Here is a 16,154-nt window from a genome sequence, read left to right as displayed (position 1 = left end):
ACAAAATGCACTTATAATCTACCTAGAAGACAAAAAAACTTGAAGTACTACGGAGATTACATGCATGAATTCCCTTTGTCGAAAAACCGAGCGTTACTTATGTAAAATGATGAAAATCATCATTGCCATTAATAAAACTACTAGGGCCATAATTAAAACTAAATATAGTTTTAATTTCCTTAAATCTTCTTCAAAGGTAAAGGGGTGTGGTGGTTGTCGGTTGTCGACGGGGAACATGGTGTGTGACCGGTGTAAATGGAGGAGGAAGAAGAGGAGATAATTTGGGTAAAGTTTAAGGAGGGGATAAGGTTTGTATGGTGAAATAAGGGGGTGTAATCCGCCTTTTATAGGGGGTAAATTATCCGTTTCAGCTTTACACTACTGTAAAAATATCATACAATGTTCTAGTAGACTGGTAAAATAATCGTAATCAAACTATAAATATTTACAAACGTAAATAAGTATCACACTGGGATGCAAGCCGTAGTGGTCCGAGAACCCTAATCTATTCATGAGGTCAAGGGTTCGAAAATTGAAAGAAATATAAAAGTGTGTAATCTAAAAATTAAATAAATATAAAGGCTGCATCATTTTTTTTTTCATTTTAGTAATTATGCACAAGTAAGTAAGTATAAACATGATTTGTGTGACCATGAAATTTACTCTATTAACATGCATACAACAAATATTTCCACATGCAAAAGTAATTATATATTACTTTCTATAACCATGCATGAGAGTTACCAAACTAAGTATCATAAATAAGGTATGTATTGATATCCTCATTTTTAATCAACATGGCTAATTATGTAGAGTAATTTTGTGGAGAAATATATTGTGAGTTTCTGGTATAGAGGATCCCATATGGGCAACTATAGAGCATACTCCTCAAAATATATTTTGTGAAAGAAATTGAATCTTTGTAAAAATTGGATAATCGGTATAAGTATACCTGATTGAAGATGGTGCTGATAACGTGTTATGAAATATATAGAAATTAGAGGATTAAGAGAAGAAGGTAATAAGAGAAGTATTACTACTTTTATGTATTACTCTTGGTAATATTTTTGTGTATCATACAAGTGAAATTACATGGCTATTTATAGTAGTAAGAACCACTATTACATTGTGGGCTATAACCTTAGAGGGTGGCAATTAGAGTTGGCTACTACATTAAATGCAATGAAGAAATTGGAGTGTGGACATTCACACCTTGACTAAATTAATTAACTCTTAACAAATAAAATAATAAAAAATAAAAAAATTGTTACAATTAATTGTGAATAATCTATGAGTTGGTAACTTGGTACACGGTGTATGTATCATGTTATTCATGTATGTATAAGTGGACGAGTTGTCGGAGATATTCAATCATGTGTATTAATCATATTATTGTACAAGTTCCTTGGAGGAGCGATCTAAATCATCCGCATGTAGTGTGGTGCAAAGCGTAGTCGAGGGTCTAGTGTGGGTTTCAGGTTGTACTCAAACTTTGCTCGCAAGTGTCTTTCGGGGTGTTTCATAGTGTAGTTTGTTGGTAACCTTTGCTAATTTCTATATTTCTTTATATGTACTCTTTGTCAAAAAAAAAAATAAAAAAAAAAAAAAACACTCCTGGTTAAGTAATTTTGTTAAGTAACATGGAGTTAACTCTAACATTCACTGTTACACTATGTCGTAACCGGAGTTAACAATAAAGGAGCATAATCCCTTTTACAGTTTTACTTTAAATTATCGATTATTGGCATTGTCATTGCCTCATTGGTTAATACATAATAGTATAAGTGAGAGATAGTATTACGTTCATCCATACGCCTTTCGTTTCAAATTCAATGTCCGAACTTGATTGTCCAACCTAGCTAAGCGCACTTTGAAACCAGCCAAGCCCCATACTGTTATTAGTGTTAGACTGTGTATTGGTCCTGGGCCTAGCTTTTGTGATATGAGTTGGGCCATGCCCTACGCTCATTTTTAGGGCCACTTGAGCCCAGCCCGTGTATCACGGTCTAAGGTTTTGACCATCGATTAATGTAGCGTGTTTAGACCTTTTTGACGGGAAAGATGCAAGCCTTGTGCATAAACGAGACTTGTGAGCACAAAGCAACACAAGCGGACAACAGTATTTCAAAGGGTGCTCACGTCTAATGGCGAAAAAGTGTGGATGATTGTGGCTTGTGAAGGTCGATCAAGTCAAAACGTTCACAAGCGGGACTGAATCATGAGTTCTTGTAACATGAATTGAGTTTGGGGTGTTGATATGCAAGTAAGACAAAATATCCATAAAGGTCTATCAACAACACAAGCATAAAAGCAGATACCAACTGTCACGGTCCGGATGTTTTGACACCGGGTCGTGCGGCGCGCCCTCGTCTATTGGGGACAAGGACGCAAGCCTAGAATGAAAGAGGTTCGTGAGCACACAGCAACACGGACCAAGGGTATCTCAAGGGAGCACTCGTTAACCACGGGTGCGGAGTCGGGGCTTGTGACGGCCGATGCTTCAAAGCGGGCACAAGCGGAACCGACGAGGAAAGGCGTCTCTTGAAGGTTTCTTAGTTTGGTGGGGGATGCTTCAAGACAAGGCAAGCACAATATCTATAAAGGCTTAAACAACAACACAAGTCTTAAAGCAAGGCAAAGGGGTAGGGAGCTTAGATTCATGGAGTGGAGAGTCGGTTTGTTCCTCCATATCCCCCACCAAACTAAGAAACCTCGGGAAGAGGGTCTTGTGTTGCTTTAAGACTTGTGTTGTTGTTTAAGCCTTTATAGATATTGTGCTTGCCTTGTCTTGAAGCATCCCCCACCAAACTAAGAAACCTTCAAGAGACGCCTTTCCTCGTCGGTTCCGCTTGTGCCCGCTTTGAAGCATCGTCCGTCACAAGCCCCGACTTCGCACCCGTGGTTAACGAGTGCTCCCTATCGGGCAGAATACCTTTGGATTTCATTCAATCATTTGCCTCTAAAGAGCTTTAATTTGAATTTACAAAAGAGCTCTAGTGAACACTAGTTTGATAGTAGATTGGAAGCACAATAATTGCATCTAATTAAACCCTAGAAAACAAGGATCATGGAGTGGAGAGTCGGTTTGTTCCTCCATATCCTCCAAGAGTGACATGAACTCGATCCTCACCTCACCCCTTCTGTGATAGGAGGGGCACCCTCGTATTTTACCGTGTAAAAAAATAAATAAATAAAGCCTAGAAAACTTAGAGAAAAGTCTAGGAAAAACATCGAAAGGAAGTTGGATTCTAACAACATGGACTAGAACACCTAGCCCGGCCCATGGGCCTTGAAGCCCAGTAAAACACACAACCCACCATTACCTTGTTGTACTTATGTTTTTCCATTTTCCTTTTCATATATATTTTACTACTTCTCCCGTCCCATAATATAGTTCATGTTTTCTATTTTGGAGATCCAAAATATTGTTCCTGTTTCTATTTTAGATACTCCCTCCGTTTTTAAATACTTGCTCCACTTTCCTTTTCTGGCCGTTTTTAAATACTTGCTCAATTTCCTTATTTGGAAAGCTTTAGAATATTTAATTAATTTCTCTCACCTAGTGGACCCAACATAAATTATATTCTATTAATTTCACATTCTCTCTCCTGCAATCCTCTCCACTACTTTTACTTTATACAATTTTTTATTCTTCTACCCACCCCACTACCTTCATATTTTATTGCTTTCTCCAATTTCTCCTAAAACTCCGCGCAAGGAGAAATGGAGCAAGTATTTAAAACCGAGGGAGTAGTATGTGAAAACCATTATACCCTCATTTTTTTTACTTTATTCATTGTACTTCCTATATTACCCTTGAATTTTGCACATGCCTTGTATTTTTTCCTACTTTCTCTTTTTAACTTTTGTCTGTAATTGTACTTTTCACTTTTATAAATGTGCTTCATCTACTTTCTCCTCTTATTTCTTAAATACAGTGACAAAACACAAACAGATACTATATTATGGAATGGAGGGAAACCTAGTTTAAAACCCGTGTTTTGCACGATTTTTCAGTACAATAATACTTTCATTATTAGTTTATTAAAAATGTATAAATAGAATTATTGTTTGTGAAAAAAAAAATATATACAAGTAATAAACATTACAGTATATTGTGATAATTTGTACTACAAGTAATGTGAGAAGGAAGGGAGTACAAAGTTATAATATTTGTAGTATTCGTAATATTAAAGCTTGGGTAATATTTATTATTCTTTACTACTACACTTTTTAATTTAATTTAAATTATTATTTTGATGTTCAACCCGGTTCACCCTTTGAGCTAATCCAGATACGGGATCAGTTTTGGGTGGTTAATTAGGTTTCAGTTCCCTCCCAATTGTTGTTACGGGGGATTGAACACAGGTTCTCACTACCAAGTGTACCCAATCACTAGTCACCAATACACCAACATTTAAATTATTATGATTGTGCATATTCACTTCCCTAAATATAACGCTAAATTTACCAAACTTCTTTCAATAACAACAACAACAATAAAAATAAAAAATAAAAAATTAAAATAAATTTAAAAAAAAAAAAAGTAACAAAACTTTTAATAGGAAAATTTTTGATGAGGTAATGACACATGTAATTTGGGGATAATTATGGAATTTACTTTAGTATATAGTATAGATATAGATTTTTATTTATATAATATTTTTCTTTCCTTTGATCACCAGTGTATCCAGGCCTTTTTTTTTTTTTTTTCTCTTTTTATGATCATTCTTTATGTTTCTATACACTGAGGTTACCTTAAAAAGAGTTATATAAATTAGGGCAAACTAATGCATTACAATTAGATGGATAGAAATTTTGAAATCTTCCCAAAGCTTTGGAAAAATACAAAATGCAAGTATATAATTCGCAATTGATTCATGACTTCAGGTACGCATAACAAGCCATTAAACTCGATTTCAAAGTGTCTAGCCCGCTAACCTAATCGGGTTGTTCCAGAAAGGCAATATCTCTAAAAGGGCCGAATCCCTCCTCCCTCAACCGGAACCAAGCATTACTTTGTTGTGATAATGGTAGAATTTCAACAAATTTTAAAAAATGAACAAATTATTGAAACTCCACCATTATCACTCTCCTCTCTACTCACCACCTCCTTTCCTTCTTCACTCTCAATTCCCCTCTTTCAATCCCAAACCCATCAAATTCTTCCGCCATTACAATGCTTTTTCAGCTTCATTTTCTCTCTCTTCTTCCTCCTTCAAACCCCAAGCAGCTTTCAAGGTCGAAGACATTGTTCCTTCTTTCTGGGGCAATGAACAAGAAAGGTTGAATGATGAAGATGATTCTGGGTGTCTTGAAGATTTGGCCTCTGATAGTCCAGTTTATCTGAAAACGCTGAGATTGGTGGAGTGTGCCATGTTTGCTGCTGTTGCTGGATTGACTTATCTTCTCAGTAATTCTCTTGCTATTGAGGTTAGGGTTTTTTTGAATTGGGTTTTACAATTATGTTAAGATTGTTTATTGCAATAGTTATTGTTCCTGAATTTAGAGATTAGTTTGCTGTTCATGTTTGTGTAACTTTGTTCTGGGTTTACTTCAATATGTGTTAATTCCAAGTTATTTTAGTGGTATAATCAATAATGTGATTGGAAATTTGGCCAGAAATGCAATCGTTATACATATGTATTTATTTATTTATTTATTTTGATTGTATAATTATATGATTCTGGGATGATTATATTGATTCATAAAGCTGAATTGCAGTGACTATCTATTCACTTGTGGATTGATGTTGTGATTCTTGTTGTGAGAACAATTGTTGGTCATAAGAGTGTTTGCTTAGTTTATTATCCTCCGTCTTATCAATTTCATTGGTTTACTAAGAAGTAATTTTATCACTTTATTGGAAGCATGAATTAGACTGTGTTCCCAGAAAAAACGTTTGCTCAATTTTAAAATTTTTCGCTATATTGTACTCCTGTAACGGCTGTAAGCATATACGGATTCCATTCTAAGGGATCGTTTTGTATGGACATTGGAACAAAGCGGAAAGGAAACAAATAGCGGTAGGGCGAGGGAGGAATCATCTAACTCTTATCTTTTCATTTGTTTAATTTAACCATGGAAATGAATCACTTAAACTTAACTCTTTCATTTTGTTTGAGGAAGGTAAGGCTAATTGTTACTTTAGGTTATAGAGAGGTAACAAATCGATGGAAACCATTACTCCTAGGTAATGGTAATTGTTACGGTTATGGTTTAATTAAATTTGTTTCCAAAAAAGTACTCCCATCAAGCTAAAAGTGAACGGATCAACCAAACACTAGGGATAAGAGAAAGCAAAAAAGTTCTAAAACTGTTTTAAACATGTACAAATAGGTTTGGGGTACTTTTAAACTCACAATCAGTGTGATGTTCTATTCCATTTCATTCCATTTCCAACATGTTGAATCTAATGACCCTTCCCCTTAAACATTTAGAATGTGGGTGTGTTCAATGTCTTTGGAGTAATTCAAAAGACTCAAAAGTTCAAAACATTAGTCGTGTTGGGCAAAGTAGTTTTAAGTTGAGTTTGGCTTTTGCAGCAGTGTTTTAAATTGTATTTAGGATAGTGGTTCTTTAATTTACTTTATTACTACCTCCGTTTCACATAATCTGCAACAAACTCCCTTTCACATCCCCCAAGACAAAATTTCTTAAGCAAAGATTAGTAATAAAAGAACATGTAATTAATTGGATGAGAGAGAAAGTAAACACCACCAGCACCCACCTTGTAACTCACCCTCTCACCACCACTAAGATCTGAAACACCACCACGCCACCACCCAAAACCCACCTGACGAACTTGCGCCACCACCAATTAGCTCGCACCACCACCCAAAAACCCACCCAATCGATCGCACCACCACCCAAAATCCACCCAACCAACCCGACGTCCTGACCAGCCACCAATCAACTCACACGGTCGCACCACAACCCAACAAAACCACCCAACCAACCCGACCAGCCACCAATCAACTCGCACCACAACCCAACAAACCCACCCAACAAACCCGACCAGCCAATGAACCCACCAAACCAACCAACCCGAGCACTACTAATTTAGATCTGAAACCACAGCTTACCACCATCTAATTTTGATTTTGAAAAGGGGCGAACTTTGAAAAGGGGAAAAGAGGCGGCGGCGACGACTTTGATAAGGGGAAAAGAGCCGGCGGCGGCGAACTTGCGAGGTAAAATATTCGATGGTGCGGTGGATAAGAAAGAAGATAGAAGAGAGAGAACAGAGAGAAGAGATGGTGTGGTGGTGGTGCGGTGGAATGGTCGGTGGTGTGGTGGATCTGGGTGGTGGTGGTGGTGGTGGTGCGTTGATTGTGCGAGAAGAGAGTGAAGAGAGATAAAGGTTGGTGCTGGTGGTGGTTTACAGGGAGGAGAGAGAAAAAATGGTGATGGTGGTGGTGGTGGTGGATATGGTTGTGAGGGAGGAGAGAGAATGTGGGTTAGGGTTTTAATTATGGATAAATTAAATTGGGCTAAAGAGTTAATATGTTGTTTATTAAAGTTAAGTGCAATTTAGTAAGGGTATGGTGGTAATTTTACACAGAAAAATATACTAAAAGAGGAAACTTTTTTTTTGTTGCACATAATGTGAAGCTTCCCTAAATGGAAATTGTTGCAGATAATGTGAAACGGAGGTAGTATTTCAATGGCTAGTTGTGTACTTGTGCCAAAAAAACTCCGTAAATAGTTAGTACAACAGCACACACTCCTACTATACCAACCTTTTTTAATAGACCTAAGTTTTTCAGAAAATTGACTTGCACTAGGGTAATGGTATTATGATATATCAATGGTCTGAAACACACGTGCTCCCAGTCTATGAAGAAGTGTGCCTACTGCGCTAGGTAGGGATGGCAATATTAAGTGGATATCCGCTAACCCGCTCCACCCGCTTAAAATAAATGGACGAAAACCCGAATTAAATGGAGGAGAAGCGGGTGACGGATGAAGCGGATGATGGATCGGATCGGATGTGGATGATATTTTTTCACCCGCTAACCATCCGTTTAACATATATTAAATTTTTAATCAAAGAATTTTACTAATAAAATATAGAATGTGCAAGAAAATTACTTATTTTTTTTTGTTACAAATTAATTTTTCAAACAATATGTTGTTATTATTTCTTTTTTATTAATAAATTAAAAAAATTATTATATAAATAAACGAAAATTAAAGTTTATGTGAGTTTTTTTTTTCATTCTAGTACTCATCCATTTGTCATCCGCTCCACCCATTTCATCCGCGGATGATGGACGGACGGATATGGATGATGGGTGAAGCGGATGACGGATGGATGTAGATGGAGCAATTAGGATAATGGATGGATGCGGGTGAAGCTCCACCCGATCCAAATCCGATCCATTGCCATCTCTAGCGCTAGGCGATTAGGGTAGAGCGATTATTTTTATCAAGACGAGGCGCATTAGTCAGTTTTTAAAAATGTTTCTAAAGCGTGTACAAGGCGCACCTAGGCACAGCAGGACTCAATTGCCTTAGTGCACCTTCAGTTTTTTATTTTACATGGCTTGCCTCTCTATAAGAATATTCAGATTGAAAATTATAAGAAAATATATTTGGTTGTCCAAAATTATGCAATCACTTGTAAAAAGTGCTGTCAAAACAACATCGGTAAACAAGATTATTGTATATTTTAGGGTATTTGTTCCATACATGATACGTTGCAATGTTGCATGTAAACTCTTGCACCCAATTATCCAGCATGATTTAAGCATCATTAATTGATTTTAAAGAAGTTTAAACACATGTTAAAATGGAGATAAGAGATAGCATATGTAGTCCAGAGGGTTTATGGCATGAGTGCTTGCGGAATGGGTTGTTTACAGTTTTCCATGGGCGATGGTGATGTTAACCTGAACAAGTTGTTACTTAGTCCTGTATGACTTCTTGTGGCCCGTTTTGTGAGCATTCATTAGTTTAGTGTTACAAACATGTTGATGGAAACAAAATTATATCTAAGTTGCTTTCCTCATTGTTGGTAAATTTTGCATCATTACTGTGCTAGATTACTAGTTCTGTCAAAATGAGCTCATAATTGTTTGACCTATTTGTTGGTAAACTCTAAAGAAGTTGGATACGTTCTGTCAATGTACTTTCATTGGGATTTTTCACTTGACGTACTCTATTTCCAAAGTCACTCTTGACAGGACGTTTTTGTATCTTCTGATATGATTTCTCTTAGCTTTGGTTGTCAATGAGAGTTTTCTCTAAAGTTTAATGTATAAGCTCCTTATTTCAAAGCTGATGAACCAATTAAAGCCAGCATGACATTATAAGTGGTAGTTTGTATAGAACCTTTGAGATGAATGAATGAATTATCTAATCTTGAGTCTTGACGCTGATTTTTCTTTTGCGTTGTAATCAACTGATTGATGCATATTATTGTCATGGATCAAGCTGTTTTCGGATTGTATTTTAATGGAATTTATTTACAATTTATGTCAAAAGTGTCCTCAAGACTTAAATAGTGTTCAGAACTTGAAATAGACACCTGTGAAAATCTTTTAATTCTATGAGTACTGATCATCTCGTTGTAATTAGAGTCATTAGGATCCCCACATAGAAGCTCCTTTCAGTGATTGAGTTTTAAAGGGACTCCCAAATTTTGCTTAATTTTAGCTCAAAATCTGCTAAAGTTCCTTCATACTTGTACTCAATCTTCACAATTAATTAAGTATTATGTTGCACGTGAGTATCTGTTAGATTACATATGGAAGCACTTGTTACATAGTGGAAAAGAACGGGGCATTGTGAGATAGGGATAACAATGAGAAGGGATATGAAGGTAAAGAGAGGTAGTCTGAGGTGGGCTTTTCTTTTCCTGGAGAAGGGAGAGTAAGGCCCCATTTAACCCGTTTGGTTCAAGTTATTTTAACCTATTTAGACTTATTTTCAGACAAAATAAGTTGTCTTCATACAGTCTTCATACTTCCTTCATTTTTTATTTGGTTGCACCATTTCTTTTTGGCACAATGATTTAGGAGGAAAAGTAGGGCATACAAAGGGAATTGTACACAAAGAAAGATACATGAATTATGGCAAGTAGGAATTAATCCCCATGTGAAAAGTAGGATTATATAGGTTATCTATAGAAAAATCCATACTTAATAAAATGAGTGGTGCAATTATTATGATATTTCCGTTTTACAGAAATGGTGCAACTTAATAGAAAAAAGGAAGTACGTAGATAAGATATTTTCAAATAGAATAAGTTAAAATAAGACAAGTTTTTGACTAGATAAGTTGAATCAAACAAAGAATTGTTGTATGAAAGAGAAAAAAAAGGGCTGAGATTGCAGTGAGCCAGTAATACAAAATTTCTACTACAGGAAGGATGATCGTGAGAAGGGGAAGTAAAGGAGGACTGGCTGGCCTTGGCGAGGCAGGGGGGGTAGATAGTAAAGGAAAAATGTGAGAGGAGAGATATTCAGTGAATTCTTGGAGAACTAACCTGTCATTGATCTATAACCCAATGAGGATTACAAACAATGGGCCACTGGCAATTAAAATAGGACTGTGTAATATATTGCTGAATTGGTGATTCTGTATCTGGATGCATCCATAATCGAGTAGACATGAGGAAAATTGTACTTTGTCGAACTAAGTTCTGTATGATATCATCTATCATATTCAACTTCTAACATATCACTTTTTCTCCCAGCCAGAAAACGCCATATCCCCCATCAAGTGGTTTCTTTTTTGTGGCTTCTCAGTTCTTACTCGAGTGCTTCTCACTTAAGTGCCGTAGTCAACCTTTACTTAGAATTACTTTTGTCTGTAAACGATTCTTCTCATTTGAAAAATGCTTGAAAAAATTGCTCCAGCATGCTCTAAACCTATATTCTCATATAACTATCCAAAGAGAATCTCAGTTTGCTGTTGGTTTGTGCAGAATTATTTTGGATGCTTTTTCGCATTGCCAATAGTAATCACTTCCATGCGTTGGGGTATTGCTGCTGGGCGGAAAACAATGGTACATTCTCATTTGCACCTTATTATTGTAACTTTTTCTGCTGTTGATGATCTATCTTTCAGTTGTAATTTAATTAGTTTCTTTGCTCTTATAGGTTGCAACAGCAGTGCTATTACTTGTGCTGTCAGGGCCTGTGAAAGCATTAACCTATGTGGTAAAATCAAATATTCTTTCTTATGTGTGCTGTACTTGTTCCTGCTTAATTTCTTGTATTTACATCTGCGGATTTGCAATTGTTATGACCTAGATTCTAGAGTGGGCATGCAAAGGGTAATACCGTAATAGGTAATCCTTTGGATTAGCTACAGCTTTGAAAAGCGGACTTGCGTTTTTATGTTTTACTTTTTCCATCAGCTTTTTCTCTTCATTTCCTCCTTTAATTGTTTAATTACACTAATGCAAATTAAGTGAAACAGTTAGTCACTTTTACAAGCTAATGGAGCTTGGTAATAAGTCTTGCTACTCCTGTAAACTATTTTACTATCAGAGAAGTGATTCTTGATTTTCCTCCTCATCACATTTCTTCATTTAGTATAATAATTTAGAATTTCCCTTTCCTTGTACACCCCTGTAAAATTCACAGTGTGTGTATGTACGGAGTATCTAAACTTGTTTTTTAACCCTCTTTGATGACTTACTGAAACCAAGCTTGAGATTGGGAGGTTCATAACTTATTAAGCAGTCATCGTAAACTGTCCCTTTCCTTACCAAAAAACATGGTCGGGGACTTTCACATTTTGACTCCTCCTGTACCATTTAATTGAGTCATTCTGTAATATAAGTGTGGTCTGTGTGTGTATACCCCCTTTTATCATCTATTTGCTTGTGCCCACATCTCCCACACCTCACTTAGTTTTATTTCTTGCTTGCTTCCACCCTTGTTGGAAATATCCACTATATCCTCCATGATGATTAATTCTTCAAGATGTTTACCTTTTATTCTTTTGCCTTGATGAGGGATGTGCTGATAGCTCATCAAAGACTCCCATACTTGTCAGACTTGGCCAAAAAAAAAAAAAAACGTAGCTACTCTTAGTCTCTTACTTTACCTGATAAGGGTGTGCTAGTCACTCACTTACTCCCTCATCTTTACACCTTCATCATTCTCTGAATCTTCTGTGACTTGTATTTGTTTTTAAAACCCTCAAGTCTCAATATTTTGTATCTCCCTTACCACTATTTTCAACTTCCAAACACTACAATAAACAAGTCAGTGTGTGCCTTCTCTAAGGTTGCCAAGTGAAGAAAACCTGAATCGCTTTATATAATTGCTTTAATGTTGTAATAATCAATTTCCAACACTTGAAAATAGGGATCTACAGCTTTTGCCAAATTATTGAGCATGATTGCACATGTATAGCTCAATTTAAGTTCAAAGCTGTGGTAAGAATCATAAGATGCAGAATATGGCTTTTCCTCCTTTTGAAATAAAAGAATTAACTTGGTTGCTTGTAATACTTCTCAAAAGCTTGGTCACTGTTTTCTTGTTTATACAAGGAATCTCTCTGTTTTATTCATTAACTACACGATCTGATCACTTGTCATTTCTATACTCTAAAGTGAAGAAAATTCATCATCTTTTGGCTCTTGCTCATTAGTATGATTTTCACCAAGATGATAATTTGTATGAGATGCTGCAAGAGATCAGCCCAGACCATTGATGCGTTTCACTTATGCTCACAGAAGGCCCAAACAGAAGCCTGATGATGGAAGATGAGCTGGACAGATTGGCTGGTCCTTGTTTTGTGTGCTGATTTTGTTATCACAGCTGGTAGTTAGTTTTGGGTATTTAAGGAGGGAATTGTAATGGGGGAAATCATCTAGAAAATTATTGAGGAAAATATTCCTTGGAGAGCATCCTTTCCTCTCGAAAGAAGGGAGTTGTATTGTGGTTACTCTGACTTGCAATACAATCTATCTTGTTTGGCTATTATTTCTCTTCTCTGCTTGAATTACTCTGCTTTCTGTACTAATCTCTAGCAGATGCTTGACACCTCTACAATCCATAGATGAAACAAACCTCAGTTAACAAGTCCTCAGCAAAATAAAACCCCTCAACAAATTTCATCAAAGGATAGTATAATAAATTAATAACCCACAAAATAAAGATGAGGAAACCATAAATCCAAGTGATTTGGAGAAAATATGTGTTAATTTGCTGCAAAAAGTGGTAGGCGTCAGATGGAGGAGGGGAGTCCAACCTTGTTTGACACCGTCAAGTCATGTTTTGGCATGGCTGCAAGTGTACTTTGTTGGAGGAGCTTAAAGACCCAAACTTAGTGCTCACTGTGATCATTTTTCATAAATTTTAAAGATTTACATGATATTGTGCTTATGGGCTTGTGCTTCTTAATACAAAAAGTTATGGTTTCATTAATTGCAGTTAATGCATGGATTACTTGGATTCACCATGGGCTCTTTGTGGAGGTATATGGCCTAATCTTATTTTCTTCTGCACTCTCGTAATTATTGACCACTTGCTTTTTCATATGTCCTTCACCTGTACTTTGCTATATATCTGGTCTATGACTGGGAGAAACGCCGTTGTTCTTTCTGGTTGATAAAAGTTCTTGAAGTTTTTGTTGGACCTTTCATTTATATGTATCCAGTTATCCACATGCCAATAAACGTCGCTATGATTAAAACTGTATCTGGGCAGACAACTTAAGTACCTCCCCTGACTGTTCTTCCTTAGTGGGAAATGCAAGGGCAGAAGCAAGAACAGATACAGGAATGTAAATTGAATTGAGGGAAACGACAAAAAAAATAAAAAATTAGCTTTCTATAATGCTCCGACTTTTGAAAATACCCCACTGCTTCTCTGGAAAGGGCAAAATGAAGACTCTTTTTCTTAAAGTACCCCGTAGTAAAATAAGATTGTTCATTTTGTTTTCCTGATGCCATTCTTTTTGTTGGTTTTGCACATTTGCTTCAATATTTTTGGCTTGGAATAAAAAAGTTATCAGAATACTCTTGCCTAGTATGCTTGCTAGGAACTGATGCTTCATTGTCATTTTACTAGGTGCTTGATTCTCACTTTTGACATCTTTTCTCGGTATATAATTTTTCTATTACACTTGCTATCGAAGAGTATGCGATCACTTTAGGCGTGACTGTATTAATCTATTTTTTGATGTCTGCTGAAATTCCTGTATTTTTGGTCCAGTGTTACCCAATTCCCTCACCCCCCCCCCCCCCAACCCCCGGGCCTGGCCCTCAACAAACAAACCGAAAAAGGCGAATTATATCATAGAACTAGTGCAATTTTGCCTAAATTAACAAATTAGATAGAGAATTGCAAACCTGTATGGCTTTACACTATCTCAGTCTATCGGATCATTAAGTAACTATGCTTTACACTTTGTTTGGATAGAAATAAATGGAAGTAAAAGAAGAGAAGAGAAAGGGAGGGGGACAAATTCTCTTGTTTGGGTAAAGGATTGGGGGAAGGAAGGGGAAGGAGAGGGAGGGATCCATTTTCCCTATCTTTAATAAGCATAATTCCTCCAAAATTTGGAGAGATTTGGAGGGAAAATGGAGCTCGCCTCCCCCTCCCTTTCTTTCCCCTCCCCTTCCTTTCCTTCCTTCTTTGCTATCCAAACAAAGCGTTAGTCTATTGACTCTATTCTTTTGTGTCTGCTAAATTCCCATTTCTGTTTGCCTTCCTTTTTTCTTTGTATTGACTCTATTTTACATTTATATTCGGAATTTGGTTGCTTAGGCTACAAGTCAAATGGAGGCTTTCGATCTTCTTGTGCACATTGGTATGGCTCTTTCCCACCTTTGCCTAAAAGTTTTGTTTCAGAGTTGTTAAGCTTTACTTTCAGTTGTTGCACAGATAAGGATCTTTTTTTTCTTTTTTTTTTGAGATGCAGGTGCGAGCAATAGGAGCCTTGGGTTATGTTGTTACAACCTCATTCTTGATAAGGGAAAACATACTTGCTTTGGTATGTAATTAGGTGATTCCTTCCTATAGAACTCTTTCTTGTGGTCAGACATAAGAGTGCACCTAACACCGTTATCCTTTGTTGCAGATCACAGTAAATGTACATGCTACCCTCACCTTGATACTCAACTCATTAGGATTTAATACAGTTCCATCAATGAATACTATATATGCTATATTTGGTACTCTGGTAAGACTTCTAGATCCATTTATCAAATTAAAAGAGAAAAAAAAATCAATTCTTAATTTTGTATGATGTAACCATCAAGTTTACACTCTCTTTTTCTGGCAGCTCTTGCTAAATTGTTGCTTCTTCGTGTTTCTTCTGCACATCCTATATGCCTTGTTCTTGAGTAGGCTTGGGATGAAGGCATCATTGGCATTGCCGAGATGGCTGATGAATGCACTGTAGTATCTATTTACAGCTGCTGTGAGGCTGCTATGTCATAACTTGTAAGTGTATACTAAATCTGAAATGGTAGTTCCATCACTTTACAAATCATGGATACAATCTACAACCATTTTTTCTTGTATAGTTCCTATGAATTTGCATGTATCATGAAAACAATTATAATTATGGAGCAGGGTCACACAACTTAAACACGCCTTGTGATATTATTTTCAAGTTTCAACACATCCTGTTATCGGACTTGATTCTTGTATATCAGATTCTTCTACTATTGGGATTTAAATGCTTAGTCAATTAGGGTGGCTAAATGCTTTCCTACTAGGAGCTGGTGACCTGATGTGACTTATGAGCCAAAGCAAAAACAGCAATAGGGTTGCTTCTGCTAGTACTGAGCTTAGCCTGTTTGAATCATCGCAATCTCTTTATATGAGCCGAATCAATCCATATCATTTATCAGTTATTACCTCATGTTTTGAGCTATACCCATGTTGTTTAGCACCTCAAGTTATTTAGTATTTTACTTATACTTCCTCCTAAAACAAATTAAATTTCTTCTCTTTGAAGGCTAGGCTTTGTATTACGGAGTAAATTACTCATTAATTTTTTCGACCAAATATTCGGTTGGCGCTCAGACCCATATTATATTGCACAATTAGTAATAAAGTCCGTGCTGATCTGATGACTGATGAACAAATAGTTCAGCTCATACAAGAGTTTTATACAGTATTTTTGCAATTTCCAAACTCTATTTTTTTTAAAAAAAAAAGGTAAGGAGAATTCCCTTG

At 36.4% G+C, this 16,154-nt stretch overlaps 1 protein-coding gene across 1 annotated transcript; it reads left to right on the top strand.

Annotated features, from left to right (window-relative positions):
• The first annotated feature begins 4,989 nt into the window (after positions 1-4,989).
• LOC145601481 (uncharacterized) lies at positions 4,990-15,652 on the top strand. The gene is made up of 8 exons (XM_081657502.1): positions 4,990-5,433; positions 10,934-11,014; positions 11,109-11,168; positions 13,398-13,441; positions 14,736-14,778; positions 14,890-14,961; positions 15,049-15,150; positions 15,253-15,652. Exons 1-8 carry the CDS (start codon positions 5,059-5,061, stop codon positions 15,370-15,372), a joined length of 897 nt encoding a protein of 298 aa, XP_081513628.1. The 5' UTR covers positions 4,990-5,058; the 3' UTR covers positions 15,373-15,652.
• Positions 15,653-16,154: the final 502 nt, after the last annotated feature.

Source organism: Chenopodium album, chromosome 21 (assembly GCF_948465745.1).
Source record: "Chenopodium album chromosome 21, dcCheAlbu1.1, whole genome shotgun sequence".
Taxonomy (NCBI): Eukaryota; Viridiplantae; Streptophyta; class Magnoliopsida; order Caryophyllales; family Amaranthaceae; genus Chenopodium; species Chenopodium album.
This window is presented reverse-complemented; position numbering and strand designations above follow the sequence as displayed.

Coding starts and splice junctions, on each gene's coding strand:
- LOC145601481 (XM_081657502.1), top strand. CDS start 5,059: ATGAACAAATTATTGAAACTCCACCATTATCACTCTCCTCTCTACTCA. Junction 11,169..13,397: donor TGAAAGCATTAACCTATGTG/GTAAAATCAAAT, acceptor CATTAATTGCAG/TTAATGCATGGATTACTTGG. Junction 13,442..14,735: donor ACCATGGGCTCTTTGTGGAG/GTATATGGCCTA, acceptor TTGGTTGCTTAG/GCTACAAGTCAAATGGAGGC.